The following is an 18,747-nucleotide window of genomic DNA, read 5'->3' as shown; positions in this document are numbered from 1 at the left end:
CTATCCCCTATTAAACCTCCAGTCTCCATACTACACCTTCTGTCCCCTATTACACCCCCAGTCTCCATACTACACCTTCTATCCCCTATTAAACCCCCAGTCTCCATACTACACCTTCTATCCCCTATTACACCCCCAGTCTCCATACTACACCTTCTGTCCCCTATTACACCCCCAGTCTCCATACTACACCTTCTGTGCCCTATTACACCCCCAGTCTCCATACTACACCTTCTATCCCCTATGAAACCCCCAGTCTCCTTACTACACCTTCTGTCCCCTATTACACCCCCATTCTCCATACTACACCTTCTGTCTCCTATTACACCCCCAGTCTCCATACTACACCTTCTGTCCCCTATTACACCCCCAGTCTCCATACTACACCTTCTATCCCCTATTACACCCCCAGTCTCCATACTACACCTTCTATCCCCTATTACACCCCCAGTCTCCATACTACACCTTCTGTCCCCTATTACACCCCAGTCTCCATACTACACCTTCTGTCCCCTATTACACCCCCAGTCTCCATACTACACCTTCTGTCCCCTATTACACCCCCATTCTCCATACTACACCTTCTGTCCCCTATTACACCCCCAGTCTCCATACTACACCTACTGTCCCCTATTACACCCCCATTCTCCATACTACACCTTCTGTCCCCTATTACACCCCCAGTCTCCACACTACACCTTCTGTCCCCTATTACACCCCCAGTCTCCACACTACACCTTCTGTCCTCTATTACACCCCCAGTCGTCATACTACACCTTCTGTCCCCTATGAAACCCCCAGTCTCCATACTACACCTTCTATCCCCTATGAAACCCCCAGTCTCCATACTACACCTTGTGTCTCCTATTACACCCCCAGTCTCCATACTACACCTTCTGTCCCCTATTACACCCCCAGTCTCCATACTACACCTTCTATCCCCTATTACACCCCCAGTCTCCATACTACACCTTCTATCCCCTATTAAACCCCCAGTCTCCATACTACACCTTCTGTCCCCTATTACACCCCAGTCTCCATACTACACCTTCTGTCCCCTATTACACCCCCAGTCTCCATACTACACCTTCTGTCCCCTATTACACCCCCATTCTCCATACTACACCTTCTGTCCCCTATTACACCCCCAGTCTCCATACTACACCTACTGTCCCCTATTACACCCCCAGTCTCCATACTACACCTTCTGTCCCCTATTACACCCCCAGTCTCCATACTACACCTTCTGTCCCCTATTACACCCCCATTCTCCATACTACACCTTCTGTCCCCTATTACACCCCCAGTCTCCACACTACACCTTCTGTCCCCTATTACACCCCCAGTCTCCACACTACACCTTCTGTCCTCTATTACACCCCCAGTCTTCATACTACACCTTCTGTCCCCTATTAACCCCCATTCTCCATACTACACCTTCTGTCCCCTATTACTCCCCCAGTCTCCACACTACACCTTCTATCCCCTATTACACCCCCAGTCTCCATACTACACCTTCTATCCCCTATTAAAGCCCCAGTCTCCTTACTACACCTTCTGTCCCCTATTACACCCCCAGTCTCCATACTACACCTTCTGTCCCCTATTACACCCCCAGTCGTCATACTACACCTTCTGTCCCCTATTACACCCCCAGTCTCCTTACTACACCTTCTGTCCCCTATTACACCCCCAGTCTCCACACTACACCTTCTGTCCTCTATTACACCCCCAGTCGTCATACTACACCTTCTGTCCCCTATTACACCTCCAGTCTCCATACTACACCTTCTGTCCTCTATTACACCCCCAGTCTCCACACTACACCTACTGTCCCCTATTACACCCCCAGTCTCCATACTACACCTTCTGTCCCCTATTACACCCCCATTCTCCATACTACACCTTCTGTCCCCTATTACTCCCCCAGTCTCCACACTACACCTTCTATCCCCTATTACACCCCCAGTCTCCATACTACACCTTCTATCCCCTATTAAAGCCCCAGTCTCCTTACTACACCTTCTGTCCCCTATTACACCCCCAGTCGTCATACTACACCGTCTGTCCCCTATTACACCCCCAGTCGTCATACTACACCTTCTGTCCCCTATTACACCCCCAGTCTCCATACTACACCTTCTATCCCCTATTACACCCCCAGTCTCCATACTACACCTTCTGTCCCCTATTACACCCCCAGTCTCCATACTACACCTTCTGTCCCCTATTACACCCCCAGTCTCCACACTACACCTTCTGTCCCCTATTACACCCCCAGTCTCCATACTACACCTTCTATCCCCTATTACACCCCCAGTCTCCATACTACACCTTCTGTCCCCTATTACACCCCCAGTCTCCATACTACACCTTCTGTCCCCTATTACACCCCCAGTCTCCATACTACACCTTCTGTCCCCTATTACACCCCCATTCTCCATACTACACCTTCTATCCCCTATTACACCCCCAGTCGTCATACTACACCTTCTGTCCCCTATTACACCCCCATTCTCCATACTACAACTTCTGTCCCCTATTACACCCCCAGTCTCCATACTACACCTTCTGTCCCCTATTACACTCCAGTCTCCATACTACACCTTCTGTCCCCTATTACACCCCCAGTCTCCATACTACACCTTCTGTCCCCTATTACACTCCAGTCTCCATACTACACCTTCTGTCCCCTATTACACTCCAGTCTCCATACTACACCTTCTGTCCCCTATTACACCCCCAGTCTCCACACTACACCTTCTGTCCCCTATTACACCCCCAGTCTCCATACTACACCTTCTGTCCCCTATTACACCCCCTGTCTCCATACTACACCTTCTGTCCCCTATTACACCCCCAGTCTCCATACTACACCTTCTGTCCCCTATTACACTCCAGTCTCCATACTACACCTTCTGTCCCCTATTACACCCCCAGTCTCCATACTACACCTTCTGTCCCCTATTACACTCCAGTCTCCATACTACACCTTCTGTCCCCTATTACACTCCAGTCTCCATACTACACCTTCTGTCCCCTATTACACCCCCAGTCTCCATACTACACCTTCTGTCCCCTATTACACCCCCAGTCTCCATACTACACCTTCTATCCCCTATTAAACCCCCAGTCTCCATACTACACCTTCTATCCCCTATGAAACCCCCAGTCTCCATACTACACCTTGTGTCTCCTATTACACCCCCAGTCTCCATACTACACCTTCTGTCCCCTATTACACCCCCAGTCTCCATACTACACCTTCTATCCCCTATTACACCCCCAGTCTCCATACTACACCTTCTATCCCCTATTAAACCCCCAGTCTCCATACTACACCTTCTGTCCCCTATTACACCCCAGTCTCCATACTACACCTTCTGTCCCCTATTACACCCCCAGTCTCCATACTACACCTTCTGTCCCCTATTACACCCCCATTCTCCATACTACACCTTCTGTCCCCTATTACACCCCCAGTCTCCATACTACACCTACTGTCCCCTATTACACCCCCAGTCTCCATACTACACCTTCTGTCCCCTATTACACCCCCAGTCTCCATACTACACCTTCTGTCCCCTATTACACCCCCATTCTCCATACTACACCTTCTGTCCCCTATTACACCCCCAGTCTCCACACTACACCTTCTGTCCCCTATTACACCCCCAGTCTCCACACTACACCTTCTGTCCTCTATTACACCCCCAGTCTTCATACTACACCTTCTGTCCCCTATTAACCCCCATTCTCCATACTACACCTTCTGTCCCCTATTACTCCCCCAGTCTCCACACTACACCTTCTATCCCCTATTACACCCCCAGTCTCCATACTACACCTTCTATCCCCTATTAAAGCCCCAGTCTCCTTACTACACCTTCTGTCCCCTATTACACCCCCAGTCTCCATACTACACCTTCTGTCCCCTATTACACCCCCAGTCGTCATACTACACCTTCTGTCCCCTATTACACCCCCAGTCTCCTTACTACACCTTCTGTCCCCTATTACACCCCCAGTCTCCACACTACACCTTCTGTCCTCTATTACACCCCCAGTCGTCATACTACACCTTCTGTCCCCTATTACACCTCCAGTCTCCATACTACACCTTCTGTCCTCTATTACACCCCCAGTCTCCACACTACACCTACTGTCCCCTATTACACCCCCAGTCTCCATACTACACCTTCTGTCCCCTATTACACCCCCATTCTCCATACTACACCTTCTGTCCCCTATTACTCCCCCAGTCTCCACACTACACCTTCTATCCCCTATTACACCCCCAGTCTCCATACTACACCTTCTATCCCCTATTAAAGCCCCAGTCTCCTTACTACACCTTCTGTCCCCTATTACACCCCCAGTCTCCATACTACACCTTCTGTCCCCTATTACACCCCCAGTCGTCATACTACACCTTCTGTCCCCTATTACACCCCCAGTCTCCTTACTACACCTCCTGTCCCCTATTACACCCCCAGTCTCCATACTACACCTTCTGTCCCCTATTACACCCCCAGTCTCCATACTACACCTTCTGTCCCCTATTACACCCCCATTCTCCATACTACACCTTCTGTCCCCTATTACACCCCCAGTCTCCACACTACACCTTCTGTCCCCTATTACACCCCCAGTCTCCACACTACACCTTCTGTCCTCTATTACACCCCCAGTCTTCATACTACACCTTCTGTCCCCTATTAACCCCCATTCTCCATACTACACCTTCTGTCCCCTATTACTCCCCCAGTCTCCACACTACACCTTCTATCCCCTATTACACCCCCAGTCTCCATACTACACCTTCTATCCCCTATTAAAGCCCCAGTCTCCTTACTACACCTTCTGTCCCCTATTACACCCCCAGTCTCCATACTACACCTTCTGTCCCCTATTACACCCCCAGTCGTCATACTACACCTTCTGTCCCCTATTACACCCCCAGTCTCCTTACTACACCTTCTGTCCCCTATTACACCCCCAGTCTCCACACTACACCTTCTGTCCTCTATTACACCCCCAGTCGTCATACTACACCTTCTGTCCCCTATTACACCTCCAGTCTCCATACTACACCTTCTGTCCTCTATTACACCCCCAGTCTCCACACTACACCTACTGTCCCCTATTACTCCCCCAGGCTCCATACTACACCTTCTGTCCCCTATTACACCCCCAGTCGTCATACTACACCTTCTGTCCCCTATTACACCCCCATTCTCCATACTACACCTTCTGTCCCCTATTACACCCCCAGTCGTCATACTACACCTTCTGTCCCCTATTACACCCCCAGTCTCCATACTACACCTTCTATCCCCTATTACACCCCCAGTCTCCATACTACACCTTCTGTCCCCTATTACACCCCCAGTCTCCATACTACACCTTCTGTCCCCTATTACACCCCCAGTCTCCACACTACACCTTCTGTCCCCTATTACACCCCCAGTCTCCATACTACACCTTCTATCCCCTATTACACCCCCAGTCTCCATACTACACCTTCTGTCCCCTATTACACCCCCAGTCTCCATACTACACCTTCTGTCCCCTATTACACCCCCAGTCTCCATACTACACCTTCTGTCCCCTATTACACCCCCATTCTCCATACTACACCTTCTATCCCCTATTACACCCCCAGTCGTCATACTACACCTTCTGTCCCCTATTACACCCCCATTCTCCATACTACAACTTCTGTCCCCTATTACACCCCCAGTCTCCATACTACACCTTCTGTCCCCTATTACACTCCAGTCTCCATACTACACCTTCTGTCCCCTATTACACCCCCAGTCTCCATACTACACCTTCTGTCCCCTATTACACTCCAGTCTCCATACTACACCTTCTGTCCCCTATTACACTCCAGTCTCCATACTACACCTTCTGTCCCCTATTACACCCCCAGTCTCCACACTACACCTTCTGTCCCCTATTACACCCCCAGTCTCCATACTACACCTTCTGTCCCCTATTACACCCCCTGTCTCCATACTACACCTTCTGTCCCCTATTACACTCCAGTCTCCATACTACACCTTCTGTCCCCTATTACACCCCCAGTCTCCATACTACACCTTCTGTCCCCTATTACACTCAAGTCTCCATACTACACCTTCTGTCCCCTATTACACTCCAGTCTCCATACTACACCTTCTGTCCCCTATTACACCCCCAGTCTCCACACTACACCTTCTGTCCCCTATTACACCCCCAGTCTCCATACTACACCTTCTGTCCCCTATTACACTCCAGTCTCCATACTACACCTTCTGTCCCCTATTACACCCCCAGTCTCCACACTACACCTTCTGTCCCCTATTACACCCCCAGTCTCCATACTACACCTTCTGTCCCCTATTACACCCCCAGTCGTCATACTACACCTTCTGTCCCCTATTACACCCCCAGTCTCCATACTACACCTACTGTCCCCTATTACACCCCCAGTCTCCATACTACACCTTCTGTCCCCTATTACACCCCCAGTCTCCTTACTACACCTTATGTCCCCTATTACACCCCCAGTCTCCATACTACACCTTCTGTCCCCTATTACACCCCCAGTCTCCTTACTACACCTTCTGTCCCCTATTACACCCCCAGTCTCCATACTACACCTTCTGTCCCCTATTACACCCCCAGTCTCCATACTACACCTTCTGTCCCCTATTACACCCCCAGTCTCCTTACTACACTTTCTATCCCCTATTAAACCCCCAGTCTCCATACTACACCTTCTGTCCCCTATTACACCCCCAGTCTCCACACTACACCTTCTGTCCCCTATTACACCCCCAGTCGTCATACTACACCTTCTGTCCCCTATTACACCCCCAGTCTCCATACTACACCTTCTGTCCCCTATTACACTCAAGTCTCCATACTACACCTTCTCTCCCCTATTACACTCCAGTCTCCATACTACACCTTCTGTCCCCTATTACACCCCCAGTCTCCACACTACACCTTCTGTCCCCTATTACACCCCCAGTCTCCATACTACACCTGTCCCCTATTACACCCCCAGTCTCCATACTACACCTTCTGTCCCCTATTACACCCCCAGTCTCCATACTACACCTTCTGTCCCCTATTACACTCCAGTCTCCATACTACACCTTCTGTCCCCTATTACACCCCCAGTCTCCACACTACACCTTCTGTCCCCTATTACACCCCCAGTCTCCATACTACACCTTCTGTCCCCTATTACACCCCCAGTCGTCATACTACACCTTCTGTCCCCTATTACACCCCCAGTCTCCATACTACACCTACTGTCCCCTATTACACCCCCAGTCTCCATACTACACCTTCTGTCCCCTATTACACCCCCAGTCTCCTTACTACACCTTCTGTCCCCTATTACACCCCCAGTCTCCATACTACACCTTCTGTCCCCTATTACACCCCCAGTCTCCTTACTACACCTTCTATCCCCTATTAAACCCCCAGTCTCCATACTACACCTTCTGTCCCCTATTACACCCCCAGTCTCCATACTACACCTTCTGTCCCCTATTACACCCCCAGTCTCCATACTACACCTTCTGTCCCCTATTACACCCCCAGTCTCCTTACTACACCTTCTATCCCCTATTAAACCCCCAGTCTCCATACTACACCTTCTGTCCCCTATTACACTCCAGTCTCCATACTACACCTTCTGTCCCCTATTACACCCCCAGTCTCCACACTACACCTTCTGTCCCCTATTACACCCCAGTCTCCATACTACACCTTCTGTCCCCTATTACACCCCCAGTCTCCATACTACACCTTCTGTCCCCTATTACACCCCCAGCCTCCACACTACACCTTCTGTCCCCTATTACACCCCCAGTCGTCATACTACACCTTCTGTCCCCTATTACACCCCCAGTCTCCATACTACACCTACTGTCCCCTAATACACCCCCAGTCTCCACACTACACCTTCTGTCCTCTATTACACCCCCAGTCTCCATACTACACCTTCTATCCCCTATTACACCCCCAGTCTCCATACTACACCTTCTGTCCCCTATTACACCCCCAGTCGTCATACTACACCTTCTGTCCCCTATTACACCCCCAGTCTCCATACTACACCTTCTATCCCCTATTACACCCCCAGTCTCCATACTACACCTTCTATCCCCTATTACACCCCCAGTCTCCATACTACACCTTCTGTCCTCTATTATACCCCCAGTCGTCATACTATACCTTCTGTCCCCTATTACACCCCCAGTCTCCATACTACACCTTCTGTCCCCTATTACACCCCCAGTCTCCATACTACATCTTCTGTCCCCTATTACACCCCCAGTCTCCTTACTACACCTTCTGTCCCCTATTAAACCCCCAGTCTCCATACTACACCTTCTGTCCCCTATTACACCCCCAGTCTCCACACCACCTTCTGTCCCCTATTACACCCCCAGTCTCCATACTACACCTTCTGTCCCCTATTATACCCCCAGCCTCCTTACTACACCTTCTATCCCCTATTAAACCCCCAGTCTCCATACTACACCTTCTGTCCCCTATTACACCCCCAGTCTCCATACTAAACCTTCTGTCCCCTATTACACCCCCAGTCTCCATACTACACCTTCTGTCCCCTATTACACCCCCAGTCTCCATACTACACCTTCTGTCCCCTATTACACCCCCAGTCTCCATACTAAACCTTCTGTCCCCTATTACACCCCCAGTCTCCATACTACACCTTCTGTCCCCTATTACACCCCCAGTCTCCATACTACATCTTCTGTCCCCTATTACACTCCAGTCTCCATACTACACCTTCTGTCCCCTATTACACCCCCAGTCTCCACACTACACCTTCTGTCCCCTATTACACCCCAGTCTCCATACTACACCTTCTGTCCCCTATTACACCCCCAGTCTCCATACTACACCTTCTGTCCCCTATTACACCCCCAGCCTCCACACTACACCTTCTGTCCCCTATTACACCCCCAGTCGTCATACTACACCTTCTGTCCCCTATTACACCCCCAGTCTCCATACTACACCTACTGTCCCCTAATACACCCCCAGTCTCCACACTACACCTTCTGTCCTCTATTACACCCCCAGTCTCCATACTACACCTTCTATCCCCTATTACACCCCCAGTCTCCATACTACACCTTCTGTCCCCTATTACACCCCCAGTCGTCATACTACACCTTCTGTCCCCTATTACACCCCCAGTCTCCATACTACACCTTCTATCCCCTATTACACCCCCAGTCTCCATACTACACCTTCTATCCCCTATTACACCCCCAGTCTCCATACTACACCTTCTGTCCTCTATTATACCCCCAGTCGTCATACTATACCTTCTGTCCCCTATTACACCCCCAGTCTCCATACTACACCTTCTGTCCCCTATTACACCCCCAGTCTCCATACTACATCTTCTGTCCCCTATTACACCCCCAGTCTCCTTACTACACCTTCTGTCCCCTATTAAACCCCCAGTCTCCATACTACACCTTCTGTCCCCTATTACACCCCCAGTCTCCACACCACCTTCTGTCCCCTATTACACCCCCAGTCTCCATACTACACCTTCTGTCCCCTATTATACCCCCAGTCTCCTTACTACACCTTCTATCCCCTATTAAACCCCCAGTCTCCATACTACACCTTCTGTCCCCTATTACACCCCCAGTCTCCATACTAAACCTTCTGTCCCCTATTACACCCCCAGTCTCCATACTACACCTTCTGTCCCCTATTACACCCCCAGTCTCCATACTACACCTTCTGTCCCCTATTACACCCCCAGTCTCCATACTAAACCTTCTGTCCCCTATTACACCCCCAGTCTCCATACTACACCTTCTGTCCCCTATTACACCCCCAGTCTCCATACTATACCTTCTGTCCCCTATTACACCTCCATTCTCCATACTACACCTTCTGTCCCCTATTACACCCCCAGTCTCCATACTACACCTTCTGTCCCCTATTACACCCCCAGTCTCCTTACTACACCTTCTGTCCCCTATTACACCCCCATTCTCCATACTACACCTTCTGTCCCCTATTACACCTCCATTCTCCATACTACACCTTATGTCCCCTATTACACCTCCTGTCGCCCTACTGCAACCATTCTTCACTTCCTCACTCTTCCAACATTGTCTCTATTCATCCTCCCTTCACTCAGCAGCATTTCCCGTCGCGATATCCACTCTCTGTCCCGCTGTAACCCTCACCACCCTTCACTACACCAATTACTCGGCTCGGCTACATCCCCTTACTCACCTGTTTGCTCAGCAGGATCGCTGCTGAACATGCTGCCTCTTCTTACCTGGTGTTGTTGGTGCTCTGTGCCCCGCAGAGACCGAGGCAGAGGGTGAAGCAGAGCAGCAGAGCCGAGCTCATTGTGCAGAATGGACACGAGGAATGAGGCTGCAGATGGGAGTCAGCGAGAGAGATGACTACCAGGACCCTGGGGGGCGGGGGTAATAGGAAACAGATGTGCGCTGTGCTTCCCCTCCAGTTACACTCACACCGCACTTACTACACACATACTCTGTATACACACACACACTATATATACACACAAACATACACACGTCTCAACACTTTGCCAACAGTATATTTACCATGTTCACCACTGTGCGCTCAGTATACACACACTATATACATGGATCCCCTTTCACCACGGTGCACTCACTACACTAATGTAATAACCTCTACCATGCCACCACTAGAGGGAGCTCACTACATACAAATTTATACAGCCACCACTAGAGGGAGCTCACTACATACAGATTTATACAGTCACCACTAGAGGGAGCTCACTACATACAGATTTATACAGTCACCACTAGAAGGAGCTCACTACATACAGATTTATACAGCCATCACTAGAGGGAGCTCACTACATACAGATTTATACAGCCACCACTAGAGGGAGCTCACTACATACAGAGTTACACAGCCATCACTAGGGGGAGCTCACTACATACAGATTTATACAGTTACCGCTAGAGTGAGCTCACTACATACAGATTTATACAGTTACTAGAGGGAGCTCACTACATACAGATTTATACAGTTACCACTAGAGGGAGCTCACTACATACAGATTTATACAGTCACCACTAGGGGGAGCTCAATACATACAGATTTATACAGTCACCACTAGAGAGAGCTCACTACATACAGATTTATACAGTTACTAGAGGGAGCTCACTACATACAGATTTATACAGTTACCACTAGAGGGAGCTCACTACATACAGATTTATACAGTCACCACTAGAGGGAGCTCACTACATAGAGATTTATACAGTCACCACTAGAGGGAGCTCACTACATAGAGATTTATACAGCCACCACTAGAGGGAGCTCACTACATACAGATTTATACAGCCACCACTAGATGGTGCTCACTACATACAGATTTATACAGCCACCACTAGAGAGTGCTCACTACATACAGATTTATACAGTTACCACTAGAGGGAGCTCACTACATACAGATTTATACAGTCACCACTAGAGTGAGCTCACTACATACAGATTTTACAGCCACCACTAGATGGTGCTCACTACATACAGATTTATACAGCCACCACTAGAGAGTGCTCACTACATACAGATTTATACAGTCACCACTAGAGGGTGCACACTACATACAGATTTATACAGCCACCACTAGAGGGAGCTCACTACATACAGATTTATACAGCCACCACTAGAGGGAGCTCACTACAAACAGATTTATACAGCCACCAATAGGGAGAGCTCACTACATACAGATTTATACAGTTACCACTAGAGGGATGTCACTACATACAGATTTATACAGTCACCACTAGAGGGAGCTCACTACATGCAGATTTATACAATCACCACTAGAGGGAGCTCACTACATACAGATTTATACAGCCACCACTAGAGGAAGCTCAATACATACAGATTTATACAGCCACCACTAGGGGGAGCTCACTACATACAGATTTATACAGCCATCACTAAGGGGAGCTCACTACATACAGATTAATGCAGTCACCACTAGGGGGAGCTCACTACATACAGATTTATACAGTCACCACTAGAGGGAGGTCACTAAATACAGATTTATGCAGCCACCACTAGGGGGCGCTCACTACATACAGATTAATGCAGTCACCACTAGGGGGAGCTCACTACATACATATATATACAGTCACCACTAGAGGGAGCTCACTACATACAGAGTTATACAGTCACCACTAGAGGGCGCTCACTACATACAGATTTATACAGCCACCACTAGAGGGCGCTCACTACATACAGATTTATACAGCCACCACTAGGGGGCGCTCACTACATACAGATTTATACAGCCACCACTAGAGGGCGCTCACTACTTACAGATTAATACAGTCACCACTAGAGGGAGCTCACTACATACAGATTTATACAGTCACCACTAGAGGGAGCTCACTACATGCAGATTTATACAGCAACCACTAGAGGGAGGTCACTAAATACAGATTTATACTGTCATCACTAGAGGGTGCTCACTACAGATTTATACAGTCACCATTAGAGGGAGCTCACTACATACAGATTTATACAGCCACCACTAGAGGGAGCTCACTACATACAGATTTATACAGCCACCACTATAGGGCGCTCACTACATACAGATTTATACACTCACCACTAGAGGGAGCTCACTACACACAGATTTATACAGGCTCCACTAGGAGGAGCTCACTACATACAGATTTATACAGCAACCACTAGAGGGATGTCACTACATATAGATTTATACAGTCACCACTAGGGGGAGCACACTACATACAGATTTATACAGTCACCACTAGAGGGAGCTCACTATATACAGATTTATACAGCCACCACCAGAGTGATGTCACTATATACAGATTTATACAGTCACCACTAGGGGGAGCTCACTACATACAGATTTATACAGTCACCACAAGAGGGAGCTCACTACATACAGATTTATACAGCCACCACTAGAGGGAGCTCACTACATACAGATTTATACAACAACCACTAGAGGAAGGTCACTACATACAGATTTATACAGTCACCACTAGAGGGAGCTCACTACATACAGATTTAAACAGCCACCACTAGAGGGATGTCACTACATACAGATTTATACAGCAACCACTAGAGGGAGGTCACTACATACACATTTACACATTCACCACTAGGGGGAGCTCACTACATACAGATTTGTACAGTCACCACTAGAGGGAGCTAACTACAAACAGATTTATACAGCCACCACTAGGAGGAGCTCACTACAGATTTATACAGCCACCACTAGAGGGATGTCACTACATACAGATTTATACAGTCACCACTAGGGGCAGCTCACTACTTACAGATTTATACAGTCACCACTAAAGGGAGCTCACATACAGATTTATACAGCCACCACTAGAGGGAGCTCACTACATACAGATTTATACAGCCACCATTAGGAGGAGCTCACTACATACAGATTTATACAGCAACCACTAGAGAGAGGTCACTACATACAGATTTATACAGCAACCACTAGAGGGAGCTCACTACATACAGATTTATACACGCACTACTAGGGGGAGCTGACTACATACAGATTTATACAGCCACCACTAGAGGGAGCTCACCACATGCAGATTTATACAGCCACCACTACAGGGAGCTCACTGCATACAGATTTGTGCAGTCACCACTAGAGGGAGCTCACTACATACAGATTTATACAGTCACCACTAGGAGGAGCTCACTACATACAGATTTATACAGCCACGACTAGAGGGATGTCATTGCATACAGATTTATACAGCCACCACTAGAGGGAGGTCAATACATACAGATTTATACAGTCACCACTAGAGGGAGCTCACTACATACAGATTTATACAGCCACCACTAGGGGGCGCTCACTACATACAGATTTATACAGCCACCACTAGAGGGCACTCACTACATACAGATTTATACAGTCACCACTAGAGGGAGCTCACTACATACAGATTTATACAGCCACCACTAGAGGGAGCTTACTACATACAGATGTATACAGCCACCACTAGAGGGAGCTCACTACATACAGATATATACAGCCACCACTACAGGGAGCTCACTACGCACAGATTTATTCAGCTGTCACTAGAAGGAGATCACTACACACAGATTTATACAGCCATCACTAGGGGGAGCTCACTGCATATAGATTTATACAGCCACCACTAGAGGGAGCTCACTACATACAGATTTATACAGCCACCACTAGAGGGAGCTCACTTCATACAGATTCCTACAGCTGTAGGTAGGGGTGCCGACTGGGGGGTGGTCCTTCCGCGCAAACAGACTTAAGACAGACACCGATGTGCGTTCAGCAGATCCTCTTTATTGGCCGTCCTGTCGAAGACCCACAGCACCACACAGCAGCTGCTCGACTCCGCACACAGGCCCTGGTACCTTCACTTCCTTCCTTTTCCTAATTGACGTCCCTCACGGCTCTTTCACTGTGGCTACCCTAGGCCGCTCACCACAGCGCTTCACCCGTCCGAGTCCGTCCGTCAGGTACCCCCGGCCTCCTCTGTTCTGCGGCTTCTCCTGTCAGGGCCACCCCCCTGACTGTCTCTGTTATCAGTCCCTTCTGGAGCTTCTCGGTCTTTCTCTCTCTTCAGTCTTCTCCCCTCCTGAGCTCCTTTCCCTCGACTGACTCCTTCTGGAGCTCTCTACCCCTTCTTAGATCCCTTTTCTCTGAGAATTCCCCTCTAGAGCTCCTGTAACTCCGCCCCCCATGACTCTGCGATTTCGTAGCCTTAAGCTGATGTAAATCCCTTTTGTCACTGCTCTCTGCTGCCATCTTGTGGCCAAACTACAGTATTACACCTCCTTCTGTTTCTGCTGTCTTTGGAATCATAGAATCGTAGAGTTGGAAGGGACCTCCTGGGCCTTCTGGTCCAACCCCCTGCTCAAAGCAGGATTCGCTAAATCATCCCAGACAGATGTCTTTCCAGCCTCTGTTTGAAGGCTTCCATTGAAGGAGAACTCACCACTTCTCGTGGCAGCTTGTTCCACTCATTGATCACTCTAACTGTCAAAAAGTTTTTTTTAATATCTAATCTGTCTCCTCCCATTCAGTTTCATCCCATTGCTTCTAGCCTTTCCTTGTGCAAATGAGAATAAAGATAATCCTTCTACAATGTGACAGCCCTTGAGATATTTGTAGACAGCTATTAAGTCTCCTCTCAGTCTTCTCTTTTGCAAGCTAAACATTCCCAAATCCTGCAACCTTTCCTCATAAGACAGGGTTTGCAGACCGGTCACCATTCTGGTCGCTCTTTTCTGAACTTGCTCCAGTTTGTTGATGTCTTTTTTAAAATGTGGCGCCCAAAACTGGACACAATATTCCAGATGAGGTCTGACCAAAGAGGAGTAGAGGGAAATAATGACTTCACGTGATCTACACTGTATGCTTCTGTTAATACATTTTGCTGCTGCATCACACTGTTGACTCATATTCAGTCTGTGATCTATTAGTATACCCAAGTCTTTTTCACATGTGCTGTCACTTAGCCCTATTCCTCCCATTCTATATATGCTTTTTTCATTTTTATTGCCCAGATGTAGTACTTTGCATTTTTTCCTGTTAAAAACCATTCTGTTTGTTGCTGCCCACTTCTCCAGTTTATTTATATCTTTTTGAATCCTCTCTCTCTCTTCTCTAGTATTAGCTATCCCTCCTAGCTTTGTGTCATCAGCAAGTTTAATCAGTTTACCCTCAATTCCTTCATCTAAATCGTTGATAAAGATGTTGAACAATACAGGGCCCAGGACAGAGCCCTGTGGTACCCCACTTGAGACATTCTTCCAACTGGATGTGCAGCCATTTACGACCACTCTTTGGGTCCGATCACTAAGCCAGTTATGAATCCACCTAACAGTTGCCTTGTCCATTCCATACTTAGTCATTTTTTCAATAAGGATTGTATGAGAGACTTTGTCAAATGCTTTGCTGAAGTCAAGATATACTATATCTACAGCATTTCCTTGATCCACCCAATCAGTGATTCCATCATAGAAGGAAATTAAGTTAGTCTGACATGACTTATTAGTTACAAACCCATGCTGACTCTGTTTAATCACTTCATTCTTATCCAGGTATTGACATACATGTTGTTTAATAATTTGTTCAAAGATCTTTCCTGGTATAGAAGTCAGACTCACCGGCCTATAGTTGCCTGGGTCCACCTTCTTCCCCTTTTTGAAGATAGGAACAACATTTGCTCTTCTCCAGTCTTCTGGGACTTCTCTTGTTCTCCGAGAATTTAAAAAGATTACGGAGAGGGCTTCAAAAATTTTTTCTGCTATCTCCTTCAGTACTCTGGGGTGTAATTCATCTGGACCTGGAGACTTGAATTCATTTAGGTTAGCTAAGTGTTTACTGTTATGAATGGGAAACCGAGGAGGAAAAAAAGACAACAAGCTACAGTCATATGTTAAAGTTTGGGCACCCCTATTAATGTTAACCTTTTTTCTTTATAACAATTTTGTTTTTTGCAACAGCTATTTCAGTTTCATATATCTAATAACTGATGGACTCAGTTATATTTCTGGATTCAAATGAGGTTTATTGTACTAACAGAAAATGTGCAATCTGCATTTAAACAAAATTTGACCGTGCAAAAGTATGGGCACCTCAACATAAAAGTAACATTAATATTTCGTAGATCCTCCTTTTGCAAAAATAACAGCCTATAGTCACTTCCTGTATCTATTAATGAGTTCCTGGATCCTGGATGAAGGTATTTGTGACCATTCCTGTTTACAAAATAATTCCAGTTCAGTTAAGTTTGATGGTCGCCGAGCATGGACAGCCCGCTTCAAATCATCCCACAGATGTTCAATGATATTCAGGTCTGGGGACTGGGATGGCCATTCCAGAACATTGTAATTGTTCCTCTGCATGAATGCCTGAGTAGATTTGGAGCGGTGTTTTGGATCATTGTCTTGCTGAAATATCCATCCCCTGCGTAACTTCAACTTCGTCACTGATTCTTGCACATTATTGTCAAGAATCTGCTGATACTGAGTTGAATCCATGCGACCCTCAACGTTAACAAGATTCCCGGTGCCGGCATTGGCCACACAGCCCCAAAGCATGATGGAACCTCCACCAAATTTTACTGTGGGTAACCAGTGTTTTTCTTGGAATGCTGTGTTTTTTTGCCTCCATGCATAACGCCTTTTTGTATGACCAAACAACGCAATCTTTGCTTCATCAGTCCACAGGACCTTCTTCCAGAATGTAACTGGCTTGTTCAAATGTGCTTTTGCAGACCTCAGGCGACTCTGTTTGTGGCGTGCTTGCAGAAACGGCTTCTTTCGCATCACTCTCCCATACAGCTTCTCCTTGTGCAAAGTGCGCTGTATTGTTGACCGATGCACAGTGACACCATCTGCAGCAAGATGATGCTGCAGGTCTTTGGAGGTGATCTGTGGATTGTCCTTGACTGTTCTCACCATTCTTCTTCTCTGCCTTTCTGATATTTTTCTTGGTCTGCCACTTCTGGGCTTAACAAGAACTGTACCTGTGTTCTTCCATTTCCTTACTATGTTCCTCACAGTGGAAACTGACAGGTTAAATCTCTGAGACAACTTTTTGTATCCTTCCCCTGAAAAGCTATGTTGAATAATCTTTGTTTTCAGATCATTTGAGAGTTGTTTTGAGGAGCCCATGATGCCACTCTTCATAGGAGAATCAGATAGGAGAACTACTTGCAAGTGGCCACCTTAAATACCTCTTCTCATGATTTGATACACCTGGCTATGAAGTTCAAAGCTCAATGAGGTTACAAAACCAATTTAGTGCTTCAGGAAGTCGGTAAAAAGTAGTTAGGAGTGTTCAAATCAAGAAAATGATAAGGGTGCCCATACTTTTGCACCGGTCAAATTTTGTTTAAATGCAGACTGCACATTTTCTGTTAGTACAATAAACCTCATTTGAATCCAGAAATATAACTGAGTCCTTCAGTTATTAGATATATGAAACTGAAATAGCTGTTGCAAAAACCAAAATTCGTATAAAGAAAGAAGGTTAACATTAATAGGGGTGCCCAAACTTTAACATATGACTGTAAGTCTCAGAAAACCAGAGAAGTTGGTAACTATGCAGATTGCAGATCCCTGATCTTAACCGCACAACTAGCAGCAGTCATGGAGCGTTCCTACGTTGGTCCTAGACGCCTCGTCACAACCGGAGAACTACATAAGCCTAAAGCAGGAAAAGAGGAAAACTAACTGCCCCAGAGCAGACCCCAAAGGAAAGACAGCCCCCCACATGTATTGACGGTGAAGCAAGATGAAAATACAAACAAAGGCAGGAAAATAGGCTGAGCAAACGATGGGGCCCGGCTAACTAAAAAGGACAGAAAAGGAAAGACACTGTCTGCAATCTGCCAAAAAAAACTACAAAAATAATGTCCAACACTTCTGATAGCAAAATTAACCCTGAAGTTGTGGGGAGGTTGAGCTGGGAGTGTAGGGAAGGTGACCTGACGGACGGACGTGTCAGAATAGATAAAGATAGGTTTGCACAGTTTAGACAGGTGTCAGTTACTACAGTGGGGAAACAGCTAGGAAAGTGTAGTGGACGTGCAGTACCTTGGGTTGACCATTAGAGGGCAGGGAGGAGTGTGAGCAAAGGACTTGACATCAGGTTAGGGCTTTAGAAAC

At 47.3% G+C, this 18,747-nt stretch overlaps 1 protein-coding gene across 1 annotated transcript in view; it reads right to left on the bottom strand.

Moving 5' to 3' along the window:
* Window positions 1-10,503, bottom strand: part of PCOLCE (procollagen C-endopeptidase enhancer) — a 65,177-nt gene extending 54,674 nt beyond the window's left edge. Inside the window, exon 1 of the mRNA XM_073560582.1 lies at window positions 10,346-10,503. Within this exon, the coding sequence (XP_073416683.1) occupies window positions 10,346-10,419 (74 nt within the window). The 5' untranslated portion in view covers window positions 10,420-10,503. The remainder of the gene's footprint in view (window positions 1-10,345) is intronic.
* Window positions 10,504-18,747: the final 8,244 nt, after the last annotated feature.

The sequence above is a fragment of the Dendrobates tinctorius genome, unplaced genomic scaffold, assembly GCF_039654945.1.
Source record: "Dendrobates tinctorius isolate UK_male_01 unplaced genomic scaffold, ASM3965494v1 ptg000298l, whole genome shotgun sequence".
Taxonomy (NCBI): domain Eukaryota; kingdom Metazoa; phylum Chordata; class Amphibia; order Anura; family Dendrobatidae; genus Dendrobates; species Dendrobates tinctorius.
This window is presented reverse-complemented; position numbering and strand designations above follow the sequence as displayed.